The sequence below is a fragment of the Balaenoptera borealis genome, assembly GCF_965194805.1.
Source record: "Balaenoptera borealis genome assembly, chromosome: 8".
In the NCBI taxonomy this organism is placed as follows: Eukaryota; Metazoa; Chordata; class Mammalia; order Artiodactyla; family Balaenopteridae; genus Balaenoptera; species Balaenoptera borealis.
The window spans coordinates 110,299,080-110,312,904 of NC_138865.1; the positions used below are offsets into that span (position 1 = coordinate 110,299,080).

Below are 13,825 nucleotides of genomic sequence, written 5' to 3' on the forward strand. Positions count from 1 at the left end.
AGTGTTTTATTTTTTAAGGTGAGGTTTTATTGTACATAAAGTATAATTTATGCACCATAAAATTTATCCATGTTAAGTATTTTATTGATGAGTTTTGACAAATATATGCTGTTATATTATAATCACAATCAAGATAGAGAACATTTTCATCACCTTGGACATTTCTTTCTTACCCCCTTTTTTTTTTTTTGAATTTATTTATTATTTATTTATTATTTATTTTGGGCTGTGTTGGGTCTTCGTTTCTGTGCGAGGGCTTCCTCTAGTTGCAGAGAGCGGGGGCCACTCTTCATCGCGATGCGCGGGCCTCTCACTATCGCGGCCTCTCCTGCTGCGGAGCACAGGCTCCAGACGCTCAGGCTCAGTAGTTGTGGCTCACGGGCCTAGTTGCTCCGCGGCATGTGCGATCTTCCCAGACCAGGGCTCGAACCCGTGTCCCCTGCATTGGCAGGCAGATTCTCAACCACTGCGCCACCAGGGAAGCCCTCTTTCTTACCCCTTTGTAGTCATTTTTCTTCTCTCACTCACAGCTCCAGACAAACACTAATATGATTTCCTGGGTTTTTTTCCCCAGAATGTCATATAAATAGGATCATACAGTATATAGCTTTGTTTGTTTGTTTGTTTAGCTTCTTTCACTCTGTATACTGCTTTTGAGATTCATCCAAGTTGTTGCATGATCATAGTTCATTCCTGTTTACTGCTGAGTATTATTCCCTGTATAGATATACCATAATTTGTTGATCCATTCATCAGTTCCTAGACTGTCTTCAATTTTTGGCTACTATAAATAAAGATGCTATAGAACATTGGCATACATTTCTTTGTGTAAGCACATTTTTCATTTCTTTTGGTTAAATACCTAGGAGTGGGATTTCTGGGTTGTATGGTAGGGGTATGTTAAACATTTTAAGAAACTGTCAAACCATTTTAAGCAACGATTCCATTTTGTAATGAATGAGATTTCCAGATGCTCAGGACTTGGTATTGTCAGTCTTTAAAATTTTAGCCATAGTGGATGTGTAGTGATATCTCATTGTGGTTCTAATTTTCATTTCCCTAATGACTAATGAGGTTGAACATCTTTTCATATGCTTATCCGCCATCTATAGGTCTTCTTTGGTTAACTGTCTAGATATCTTGTCCATTGTTTAATCAGGTTGTCTTAATTTTGAGAGCTCCTTATCTATTCTGGATACATGTTTTTATCAGATATGTGTTTTTACAAACATTTTCTCACAGCCTGTGGCTGTCTTCACATTCTCTAAAGAGTATCCTTCAAATAGCAGATGTTTTAAAATTTAATGAAACTGATTTTATCAATTTTTTCTATTATGTTTTGTGCTCTTTGTTTCTTATTGAAAAAAAGCTTTGCCTAATCCAAGGTTACAAAGCTCTTCTCTATGTTTTCTTCTAGAAGCTTTATATACTTAGCTCTTAAATTTAAGCCATGTTGAATTAATTTTTGTATATGGTGTGAGTAAGGATTTTAGCTTTTTTTTTTTTTTTTGGCATATGGGTATCCAATTGTTCCAGCACCAATTGTTTTAAAAAAAAAAAACCCCACACTTTCTCTATTGAATTGCTGTGACACTTTTGCCAAAAATCAGTTGCCCATATATGTGTGGATTTATTTCTTAACTCTTCTGTTTCATTGATCTATAAAACCAAAAACACACTGTGTTGGTTATTATAGTTTAGTAAGACTTGAAGTGTGAGGTAGGTTGTGTGAGTCCCCCCTCCTCCTTATTTTTTCTCAAATTTATTTTGGTTTTTCTAGTTTCTTTGGCATTTCCATATACATTTTAGAATAAGTTTTTCAATTTCTACAAAAAAAGACTGGTAGAATTAAAATAACTTTTGGCCTTTAATATTTTTTATTTATTTACTTTTGACAAATAAAAATGGTATATATTTAAGGTGTAAAGCATGCTAGAATTTTGATTGAGATTGCATTGAGCCAATAGATCAGAAGTTGGCAAACTATGACTCATGTCCTAAATCTGGCCCATTTTGATTTTTGTACAGTCTGCCAGCTAAGAATGGTTTTTGCGTTTTTAAAAGGTTGAAAAAAATCAAAAGGAGATTAACATTTTGTAATACATGAAAATTATATGAAATTCAAATTTCAGTGCCTATAAAATTTTATTGGGACACCGTCATGCTCATTTGTTTTTGTATTGTCTATGGCTGCTTTTGCGCTACAGTGGAAGACATGAGTAGTTGTAACAGAAACCATATGACCTATAAAGCCTAAAGTGTTTACTATATAGCTATTTACAGAAAAAAAATTACTGACTCCTGCAATGGATAAACTAGAGGATAATTGAAATATTAACTCTATTGAGTCTTCTGATCCATGAACATGGTATATCTCTGTATTAGTCAGAATTCTCTAGAGAAACAGAACCAACAAGATATATCTCTATATCTACCTATCTATCTATCCAGTGATTTAAGAGGGACTTATTATTTTATTTATTGTGGAGGCTTGGTAAATCCAAAATCTTTAGGTTAGGCAGGCAGGCTGGAGACTGAGGGAACAGTTGCAATTCTAGTCAAAGGAGTCGGTTGACAATTTCTTCTTGCTATGGGGAGGTTGGTCTTTGCTTTGTTCTATTAAGATCTTCAACTGATTGGATGAGGCCCACCCACATTATAGAGGATAATGTCCTTTACTCAGTGCACTGATTTAATGATTAAATGTTAATCTCATCCCCCAAATACCTTCACAGAAACATCCAGAACAATGTTTGACCAAACACTGTGACTCAGCCTAGTTGACACATAAAATTAACTATCACATTCTCCCCCCCACCTCCCACCCCAAATGTCTCCATCTTCACTTTTAACCACCACTAGTGGACCACACTTTTACCAATATGTGAAATTTAAAAAACAAAATGGAATTTTACAGTTTGTCTGTAATTTTAAAATGTTTTTATATTTATAAAAGAAATGATGTTTATGGTCAGAGTTTGGTATCCTTTATGAAGAACCAAATTTTAAAAATCTATACTTCCACTACCCAGAGATAATGATTGTTTTTCCATTTTGGTGTGTTTTCTTCTCTGACTTAAAATTATTTATGTTTATAGTAGATCTTATTTCTGAAGAGTTTAAGGCAGCTTGGAAGGACATATAAAACACAAGATAAGGTAAACTGAAAATAATATTAGACAAGAGCAAAAGAAGGAATAAACAAGGGTGGGAACATAAAATTGAGCCAGGAATGACTCTGAAAATGCAGATGGTAATGACCCTTGTTACGGGCGAGACTTAGATTTGGCTCCAATCTTTCTGGTCAGTCACAGAGTTCAGAGTGACCAAAGATAAAAATAAACCAGTTGCTTAGGGCTTCCCTGGTGGCACAGTGGTTGAGAGTCTGCCTGCCTATGCAGGGGACACGGGTTCGAGCCCTGGTCTGGGAAGATCCCACATGCCACGGAGCGACTAGGCCCGTGTGCCACAACTACTGAGCCTGCGCGTCTGGAGCCTGTGCTCCGCAACAAGAGAGGCCGCGATAGTGAGAGGCCCACGCACCGTGATGAAGAGTGGCCCCCGCTTGCCACAACTAGAGAAAGCCTTTGCACAGAAACGAAGACCCAACACAGCCATAAATAAATAAATAAATAAATTAATTAATTAATTTAAAAAAAACAGTTGCTTAGATGAAATACTAATATCTGTGTTCTAAGAACAGACACAATCCATGGGCTTTCTTTTAATCAGCTTCAATATAGGCTTTTGGAAATCACATTGGCGCATAAAAATTCACATAAACAATAGTTTGGAGGCAAAAATAATGCCGTCTAGATCTTCAGGTCTCCAGTGATCTGGGTTGACGATACATTGGATTTTTTTTTTTTTTAAGATTTATTTATTTATTTATTTGGCTGCGTTGGGTCTTTGTTTCTGTGCAGGCTTTCTCTAGTTGCGGCAAGCGGGGGCTACTCTTCAGTGCAGTGCGTGAGCTTCTCATTGCAGTGGCTTCTTTTGTTGCGGAGCACGGGGTCTAGGAGTGCAGGCTTCAGTAGTTGCAGCACATGGGCTCAGTAGTTGTGGCTCACGGGCTTAGTTGCTCTGTGGCATGTGGGATGTTCCCAGACCAGGGTTCGAACCCGTGTTCCCTGCATTGGCAGGCGGATTCTTAACCACTGCACCACCAGGAAAGTCCCTATTTTATTTACTTTTAAGTTTTTTATATATTTTTTTGGCTGCACCACGCAACATGTGGGGTCTTAGTTCCCCACCAGGGGTCGAACCCACACCCCTTGCAGTGGAAGCACAGAGTCTTAACTGCTGGTCCACCAGGGAAGTCCCTATATTGGATTTTAGATTTGTGAGAAAGTATGGATGGTATACATGTCCTTTGGGCAATCTTCTCTAAATAATTTTTCCTTTAGTTAAACTTTTGATAAACACTAAGTGTCAGTGAGCTCTAAATATTATTCCCTGGTTGGTGCTTCAGCTATGACTGGTTTTTGTTGTTAGTTGAATACAGATAAGTCTTATTTAGAGTAACAGTCAAGTAACACATTGTAGTATTGAGAGCAGGGTTTTGGGCCAAATGGATGTTTTAAATCCTAACCCCATAACTCTACTAACTGTGTGGACATAAGTAAGTTATGAAATTTCACCAAGTCTCAGGGGTCTTATATGTAAAATAGGAATAATATTTGTACCTATCTTGTAGGGTTCTTGTGGAAATTAAATAAGATAATACACATAAAGTATTTGACACATAGTAAATACTAGTGCATAGTAAATACTCAATAAATGATGTTATTATTAGTATATTATTCCTTTATAAAGCTGAAGGATTTAACAAGGACTTGTGCCTAGAAAAGAGTCAACAGCTGTCTAAAGAGATTTAAAGACTTTATAATTATTAACATATTTATAATTTATCTCTGTATAATTGTAAATATATAATTATATATATTTAAAAGTTCTGTTATATTTACCTACATTTTTGTTCTCTCTAGTGCTTTTCTTTCCTTCCTGTATTTCCAGATTTCTATCTGATGTTATTTACACTTTCAGCCTAATAACTTCTTTTAGTTTATCTTGCTTGGGTCTGGTGAAAACAAATTATCTTTGTTTTTGTCTATATAAAAATATCTTTATTTGTCTTCAGATATGAAGGCTATTTTTGCTGGATATAGAATTCTAGGCTGACAAGGTTTTTTTGTTTGTTTGTTTTGTTTTGTTTTTGCTTCTTTTAAGTTGATGTTCCATTGTCTTCTGACTTTCTGTGTTTCTAATAAAAACTCAGAGATTATTTTTATCTTCTTATCTTTTTTTCCCTTTCATGGAATATGTCTTGTTTCCTCTGATCATTTCGAGATTATCTCCTTAGATTTGGTTTTCAGCAGTTTGACTACAGTAGGCCTACATATGGTTTTCTTTGTGGTTATTCTACTTGGATGGATTTCATTGAACTTTTTGGATCTGTGGGAAAATTCTTAACCATTATCTCTTCAAATATTTCTTCTCCCACATTTTCTCTCTCCTTGCCTCGAACTTCAGTTTTGTTTTGTTTTGTTTTAAGATTTAAAAAAATGTGGACCATTTTCAAAGTCTTTATTGAATTTGCTACAATATTGCTTCTGTTTTATGTTTTTTGGCCTTGAAGTATGTGAGATCTTAGCTCCCCAACCAGGGATTGAACCTGCACCCCTTGCATTGGAAGGTGAAGTCTTAACCACTGGACTGCCAGGTAAGTCCCTCGAACTTCAATTTTTGATATGTTAGACCTTCTTCTATTGTCCCACTTACCTCAGATGCTCTGTTTTTCCCTACAGAATATCTTCAGCTTGTGTAATTTCTATTGACATGTCTGCAAATTCACTGGTTTTTTTCAACTGTTTTCAGTCTGCTGATAAGCACATCAAAAGAATTCTTCATATCCAATATTGTATTTTTTACTTGTAACATTTACATATCTCTTTTATTAAAAAAAACTGTAAAAATTTCATTTTCTCTTCTGAAACACTCCATCTGTTCATGCATATTGCCTATCTTTTCCATTATATCATTTAACATTTTTATTATAGTCATATTAAAGTCCCTCTCTGATAATTCTCACATAAGGGCCCTTTAACGTATGGGTCTTGTTACATTGACTATTTTCTCTCCTGAAATATGGGTCACACCTTACTTTCTCACATGTGCAAAATGACTGTAGAGAATAAATACATAATATTTCTGTCTCAAAAAAGACAACCTGTTTTTTGTGGGAAATGGAGTTAATCTAATCTACAGTTGAACAAGGTCTGGACTTTGTTGTGGCTTTAGTTAGATCCAGTTTACTATTGGCTTAAAATGATATGAGGGCATGAATACAACTCCCTCAAGAACAGCTTAGGATATGACTAAATGTGGGGTTTACTTTAGCTCTTTTGCTCTTCCCTAAGCCTTCAAGCAGACCCAGTGCACCTATGCCTGTTGAAGTGGGCAATGTGTGTGGTGGGTTCTCCCTTAGCTTTTCAGCCTCTTTTCATCCTAGACAGAAACATGGATATGGACAGATTCTAGAGATACTTACATTTCTTAGTCTATTTGGGCTTCTATAGCAAAAATACCATAGACTGGATTGCTTAAACAACAAATATTTATTTCTCATAGTTCTGGAGGCTGGAAAGTCCAAGATGAAAGTGCCAGCAGGATTGATGTCTGGTGAAGGCTGTCTTCCTGGTTCATAGGTGGCTGTCTTCTTGTTGTGTTCTTATATGGTAAAAGGAGGAAGGAAGATCTCTGGGCTCTCTTTTATAAGGACACTAAACTCATTTATGAGGGCTTCACCCTCATAACCTAATTATCTCCCAAAGGTCCCACCTCCAAATACCATCACATGGGGGGGTTAGGATTCCAACATATGAATTTGGGGGGAACATAAGCATGCAGTCCATTGCATTATTTGAGGCATGAACTTGATACAAGAATTTATAGAGGCCCAGATCTCAGATAATATTTTTTTTTATTAATTAATTATTTATTTATTTATTTTTGGCTGTGTTGGGTCTTCGTTTCTGTGCGAGGGCTTTCTCTAGTTGTGGCAAGTGGGGGCCACTCTTCATCGCGGTGCGTGGGCCTCTCACCATCGCGGCCTCTCCCGTTGCAGAGCACAGGCTCCAGACGCACAGGCTCAGTAGTTGTGGCTCACGGGCCTAGTTGCTCTGCGGCATGTGGGATCTTCCCAGACCAGGGCTCGAACCCGTGTCCCTTGCATTGGCAGGCAGATTCTCAACCACTGCGCCACCAGGGAAGCCCCTCAGATAATATCTTGATGGCTCACTTCTAGCTCTATAAAGCAAAGCCATCTTGGTTTCTATATAATTCAAGATACTTGCTCTATAAGGACTTGAAAGGTGCTTCACATTGTACAGTGGGTGTGGATTTAAAGAAATGATCCCATTCACAATCACAATAAGGTGAGATCCTGTATATTTCATATAAATGGCTATACTACAATTTTTTGTCCATCTGCCTGCTGATGGACAGTTGGGCTGTTTCCAGTTTTTCACTATTAAAAACCAAATGTTCTTACACATGAATGTTTACAGCATCTTTATTCATAATATTGCCCCAAACTGGAAACAACCAATAGGTGAAAGGATAATCAAACTGTGGTACATCTATACAATGAAATATTATTGAGCAATAAAAAGAAATTAGCTATCAAGTCACAAAAAGAGATAGAAGAACATTAAGTGCATATTGCTAGGTAAAAGAAGTCAGTCTGAAAAGGCTACATATTCTATGATTACAACTATATGACATTCTGGAAAAGGCAAAACTTGTAGAGACAGTTAAAAATATCAGTGGTTGCCAGAGGGGTTTTGTTTTTGTTTTTTGGCTTTTTTTTTTTTGGTGGGAGGAGATGAATAGGTGAAATACAGGGCATTTTTAGAGCAGTGAAACTATCTTGTTATACCTACAGCTCAAACTGCCATCTCACTAGGAATGTACATATTCAATTTTAGTATGAAAAATAAGGGCAATTGCTCTCCAAAGTGACTAAATCAAGTTATACTCCTTTGTATACTCCTTTGTACACTGTCAAGAGTCTTTCATTGTTCCCTACACTCACCAACACTCAGAATTGCCAGAAATATTGTTTTTCTTGTCCATCTGTTGTGTGCGAAATAATATTTCACCGTGGTTCTGAGTTGTATTTTCCTAATTACTCCTGAGGATAAACATAAACCATCTTTTTGTAAACAATCTTTCTAAATGAATTATAAGTTTTTCTTCCTTCTGAAAGAGTATATATTGCATGTAATTTGACTTTTATGATGAGTCATGGTTTTTATAAATGCTCATCTTTCTTCAGGGCATAATAGAGTGTGTGGTCTTTGGGCAGTTTGCACTTAAAACGAGTGGCCCAGTAGAGGTTGGTCAGAGAAGTAAAAAGTGGATCTAAGGAATCATGATGGAGGCAGCAGGGTTGGGAAGGCAAATGGGAGAAGGACAGTAGAGATGTCCACTAGGGTGCTGGCAGGTCTACTTTTATACTGTAACAGCAATTAAGGGACAGTTAGGGGCAATTAAAGTGGAGTTCAAGCTACTGAGTTCTGATACTTTCTGTCTTCTCTGCCTTGCAGAGCCCCTCTCCTTGTCCATGTAGCTGTAGACATCCTGGTGTAGAGTGGTCATTCCTAAATGCAGTTCCACAACATGGTATAGAGCCAGTTGCCTCAGATCATCTGAGATGCTTGTTAAAAATCCCTGAGCCTCTTCTCTGGAGATTCTGACTCACCTAGTCTAGGATGGGACCTAGAAGGATGCATCTCCCTGTTTTCCAGATTTTTCTAAGTGTTTCCCCAGTCCTGGCCTCAGAGAATCATGAGCTGATCCTTGCAGTTTTGCTGCTAGACTCTGATGTGGCCAGAAGCTTTTGCAGACCTCCCAGTCTGGCCAGAAGGAAGGAAACACTGCTGCACCCTATTCCATTTTGTGTCATGAATGGGCACAGAATCTTCCCCAGGTGGCCAGAGTACAGTAAAGAAAAGGCTACACCTGTTAATAATATTTTATTGAAGAATTATACCATAGAAACTAACTTCCAAGTATAGCACAGGCCCTAACTTTTCCTACTCATCAGGCCAGCTGCTAGCCTGTCTCCACATGGACCAAGACATTTCATGTTCTTAAATATGGAGGCCTTTTCGTGCTTATGGTCAGAGCCCAGTTGCCTCTCAAGAGCTCTGGAAGGAGAAAGTTTTCCCCTTACCTATCTCTAGGTTTCATATATCCCCATGTAATCTGCCATTCTGTGCCCATGATTGATTGAATAAGGAGATACTCAGTCAAGAGAAATTAAAGAAAAACATTAGTTTTCAGCTGCACTTGTAAGGAGTGAATGAGAAAAGAGAATGGGAGGGGGAATGAGGAATGTGTGCAAAGACTCTGGGCCAATCAGGGGGCCCTAATAAGGTGGCTTTGATTGGTGGGTATATATATAAGATATATATTAATATATATCATATACTTATATAATTCTACTATAAATAAATAAGACTGGGTGTAATATTCTAGTCTTGCCATTTACACCACTTCTTATGGACTCTTGGCTTAGGTATGCTAACCTCCAGTAGCTTGAGGTACACACCAGGAATCATCAGAAATGAGGTCCCGCAGGGGTGCCCTGAGCATGCCCATGGGGGTGCTGCCTAGGACACCCTCCTGCTCATCAGCTTCCTCAGTCCCCTCTTCATGTCTTTGTTCTTCAGGCTGTAGAAAAAAGGGTTCAGCATGGAGAACAGAACTGTGTAGATGACTATTGCCACTTGGTCCTTGATGGTATAGGAGGACAGGGGTCGGAAATAAACATAAATAATGCTTCCATAAAAGAGAGTCACCATGGCGAGGTAGGAGCCACAGGTAGAGAAATCTTTATGTTTCCCAGCAGCTGAGGGGATCTTAAGAATAGCAATGAAGATTCGTAGGTAAGAGATGATAACGCACATAAAGGGGGTCACTAAGGTTATCAGTCCTTCTGTGTTAATTACAATTTCATTGACAAATGTAGAGGAGCAGGACAATTTCAGCAGAGGGTTGATGTCGCAGAAGATGTGGTGGATAATACTGGAGTCACGAAAGAGAAGACTATTTATCAGGAGAACCAGTAAGAGGAATGGAGGTGAGACATGGAACAGGAGAAGGCCACCAGTAGGACACAAGGGCAGTAGCTCATGGTAGTGACATAGTGGAAGGGGTCACAGATGGCCACACAGCGGTCAAAGGCCATGGCTGCCAGGAGGTAAATTTCTGTGTTGGCAAAAGCCAAGAAGAAATACATCTGGGTCATACACTCAGCATAGGAGATGGACTTCTTCTTTGACAGCAAGTTCACCAGCATCTTGGGAACGATGATTGTTGTGTAGCAAACATCAATAAAGATAAAATGCTAAGGAAAAAATACATGGGTGTCTGGAGCTGAGTGTCAGAGTGGATGGCCAGGATGATAAGAAAATTTCCCACCATGGTGACCATGTACATGACGAAGAATAGGGCAAAGAGTGGCTTCTGGTTCTCGGGCTGGGAGGAGAGTCCCAGGAGGATGAACTCAGAGACACTGCAGGTTTGGTTAGCTCTCTCCATGGTCCTGCATATGCAAATGAATATAGAAATATCCTAGATTTTTCAATTCAACAAGTTTCAGTTTATTCCTATCTCTCCTAGGATTCCTATAAAGGGTCCATGATTCTGTCTTCCTTTCCACAGTCCACAAAAATAACTTGAACAATAAAGTTTAACCTGTGTTAAATGCAAGGACATTAGAGAGTGGATTTCCTTTCAGAAAGAATCCCAGGTGTACTTCAGGGATGCATATTTCTCTAGTTCCCCACAAATACTTATTAGATATGTCAGGTTGAAGCTCATCTTTCTACCATCCTTGCAAACAAAACAAAACAAATAAATAAAAAACCAAACAACTCAGTGAATCATAAATAAGATGAATGCTGACATAGGCACACTGTTTATAGTCACCCTTTCAGAGCCAATATTTTAATTCAAACCTGGTCAAAAAGCTATATTATATATGAACCTATGTATTAAAACATTCTTAGATGTTGAGGATTTAATGCTCTGACAATTATTCAGCATCATTGTATTAAACACTCACTGGGAACCCAACACTGAGATCATGAAGATGAGTAATTCTCAGTTCCTATTCTTAAGGTGATTAGAGTCTGGTAGGGTGATTAGAGTCTGGTAGGAAACTTTTAAACAAATAAGTGTAATAAAATGCTACAGGTGTAGTGACAGAGGCACTGGAAAGCAACAAGCATCGCGTGGTGTCTTTGCTAAGAGCATGCATTTTGAAATCAGCTCCTTCACTTTCTGGCTGTGTGGTCTCGGGCTGATTACCTAACATCTCTGATTCTTGGTGTCCTTGTCTGTAATCTGGGATAGTAAATACCTCCCTTCTCCGCCTCCACTTCTCCTGCTCCGCCACCCACTTCACTTCTTCCTTTATTTCCTGCTCAAATCCTCTCTTCTGTCAGGTGTGCTTGGATGCTCTTGAAAACAATTATTCTGTATTTCTTTGCAAAAATAGCCTTCATATTTTTTCATTGTTTGACCACCCTTCGTCTGAGTTTATGAGATTTGGTAGGAGAAATATTTATTTGTGCTTTGTATGATTTGAAAATGAGTATGCAATTAAGAGAAATAATAGTTATGCCTAAGACCTATTAAGCCTTACTATGTATTAGGCAGTGAGCTAAATACTTTATGTATATTACACAAAAAAACTCTCTGATCTGGTTCTCAACAACATTCCCTTTTAACAGATAAGAAAATTGAGGTTAATTATGGAATTTCATGTTCTTAATCATGCAACTTCCATAACAGGATCTCTGTTGATAGTTCATGGTTGTTGTATCTTATTTTTAGATTGTTCCTTTTACCTTTTTGTGTAATTATTCTTTACTCCTATTATGTTGCCATATATAATATCTTGAGTGAAATGACTATTGCAACATTAGCTTTCTTTTGTTTATAATTTGATTAAATGCTGTTATTGGATAGGCCTTCACTAACTAACTTAATAAAACAGTATTCCCAGTTAAAAAAAAAAAAAAAGAAAATTGAGGTTAGATGTGTTAAGTGCTTTCCTCAAGATCACACAGCCCAGAAAGGCCAGAGCCTGGATCCCAATCAGGATGGTTTGAAACACAAAATGCTTTCATAAAGCTTCAAAAGTTTATGCCAGAAACAAATGTGCAGGGGTGTTGTTTTTCACTGTGGAATTTTCCACCGTAACATCTTTATTCCAGTGATGACAGGCTTGCAAAATCAATGTTACATGTAGTCTCTTACCATAATTGCTAGACACAGGACCTCTCTCAAGCCTTGTGTGGGCTGGAAGATGTGTATCTGTGGAGCTGTGTATCTGTGGCAGGGCAGAGGGAAATATTCAGGATATAGAGACAGAAGATGTGGGTTCAAATCTTGGCTCCACTATCTACTCACAATGTGTCTTTGGCAAAATCCCTTCACAGCTCTGAGTTTCACTTTCCACATCCATAAGACAAAATAAAACCGGCTCTCAAGAGAAAAGCAAGGAACATGGGTGTGAAACCAGTTTGTAAACCACAAACACGATATGTCAACAGGATGACTGGGAAATGTTTGATAAAGAAGAAACTAGCAGCAGGGGAAGGAGGGGCGGAGCTAGACTAAATGCAGAGAAGGGAAAGGACTTTGGCTATGAAAACAGAGGAGACTAAAGCTAGAAGCATGGTGGGTAGGTGTTGCTGGAATCAATGATTTTCCCATTTTTATGCATTCTATATAGTACCCATCATGTGGGCTTTGTTTCTTCAAGGATCTCCATGGGTTTGCCTCCTAAATATCTCTTGAATCTTGCAATTCTTTTCCTCTCCCCCGCCAGCACTCTGTTGAAAGCCATCATTGCCCACCTAGATTATTGCCGTGTCATCAAAATGATATACGTTGTTCCCATGTCTCCTCTTGATGCACCGCCCCCCCCCCCATCATTCTCTGCCCTGCAGCCACAATGATCTTTTAACAATAAAAATTTGATCACCTAACTTTTTAGGTTAAAGTCTGTGTTTGTCTCCTAGGGCTGATGTAACAAAGTACCACAAACCGGTGGCTTAAAACAATAAAAATGCATTTTCTCACAGTTCTGGAGGCTAGAAATTCAAAATTGAGTTGTTGGCAGGGTTGGTTCCTTCTGGAGACTCTGAGGGAGATTTTGCTCCAGATCTCTTGCCTAGCTTCTGGTGGTTGTGGGCAATCCTTGGTGCTCCTTGGCTTGAAGATGCATCACATCAATCTCTGCCTCTGTCTTCGTATGGCCATCTTTCCTCCGTGTCTTCACACAGCCTTCTCCTCTCTGTGTCTGTGTCCAAATTTCTCTCTTTTTAGAAAGATACCAGCCTTTGGGTGCCTGACTCCAGTATAACCTCATCTTAACTTGATTACCTCTACAAAGATCCTACTGTCAAATTAGGTCATATTCTGAAGTTTTGGGTGAATATAAATTTTGGGGAGAGGCTACTCAATCCAGCACGAAGCCTCCCTTCATTTAATATGTATTGAGTTCCTATTTCCCTCCAGCCTCATCTCATGCCTCTCTTCCCCAAGGGCTGCATCCTATTCCTCAAGTGTGTTAAGATCCTTCCGACATTGGCCTTTTATGGCCCTTGCCCAGCACGCTTTTCCTCTCTGTCTTCCTTTGGATATCAGCTCAGCCAATACTTTTTCTGGGTCAAGTCACCCTGTTCTATGCTCCCATGGCATTCCTTTCCCTTCCTTTATGGCATTTATCACAGTCTGTAATTAT

The 13,825-nt window shown here is 38.5% G+C and overlaps 1 protein-coding gene across 1 annotated transcript in view; it reads right to left on the reverse strand.

The window, feature by feature from the left end:
- Positions 1-6,975: 6,975 nt before the first annotated feature.
- Positions 6,976-13,825, reverse strand: part of LOC309633940 (olfactory receptor 1L3-like) — a 91,304-nt gene continuing 84,454 nt past the window's right edge. The window contains 4 exon segments of the mRNA XM_082403358.1: positions 6,976-10,141; positions 10,144-10,407; positions 10,410-10,612; positions 12,334-12,406. Coding sequence (XP_082259484.1) covers positions 9,678-10,141; positions 10,144-10,407; positions 10,410-10,608 — 927 coding nt within the window. The 5' untranslated portion in view covers positions 10,609-10,612; positions 12,334-12,406 and the 3' untranslated portion in view covers positions 6,976-9,677.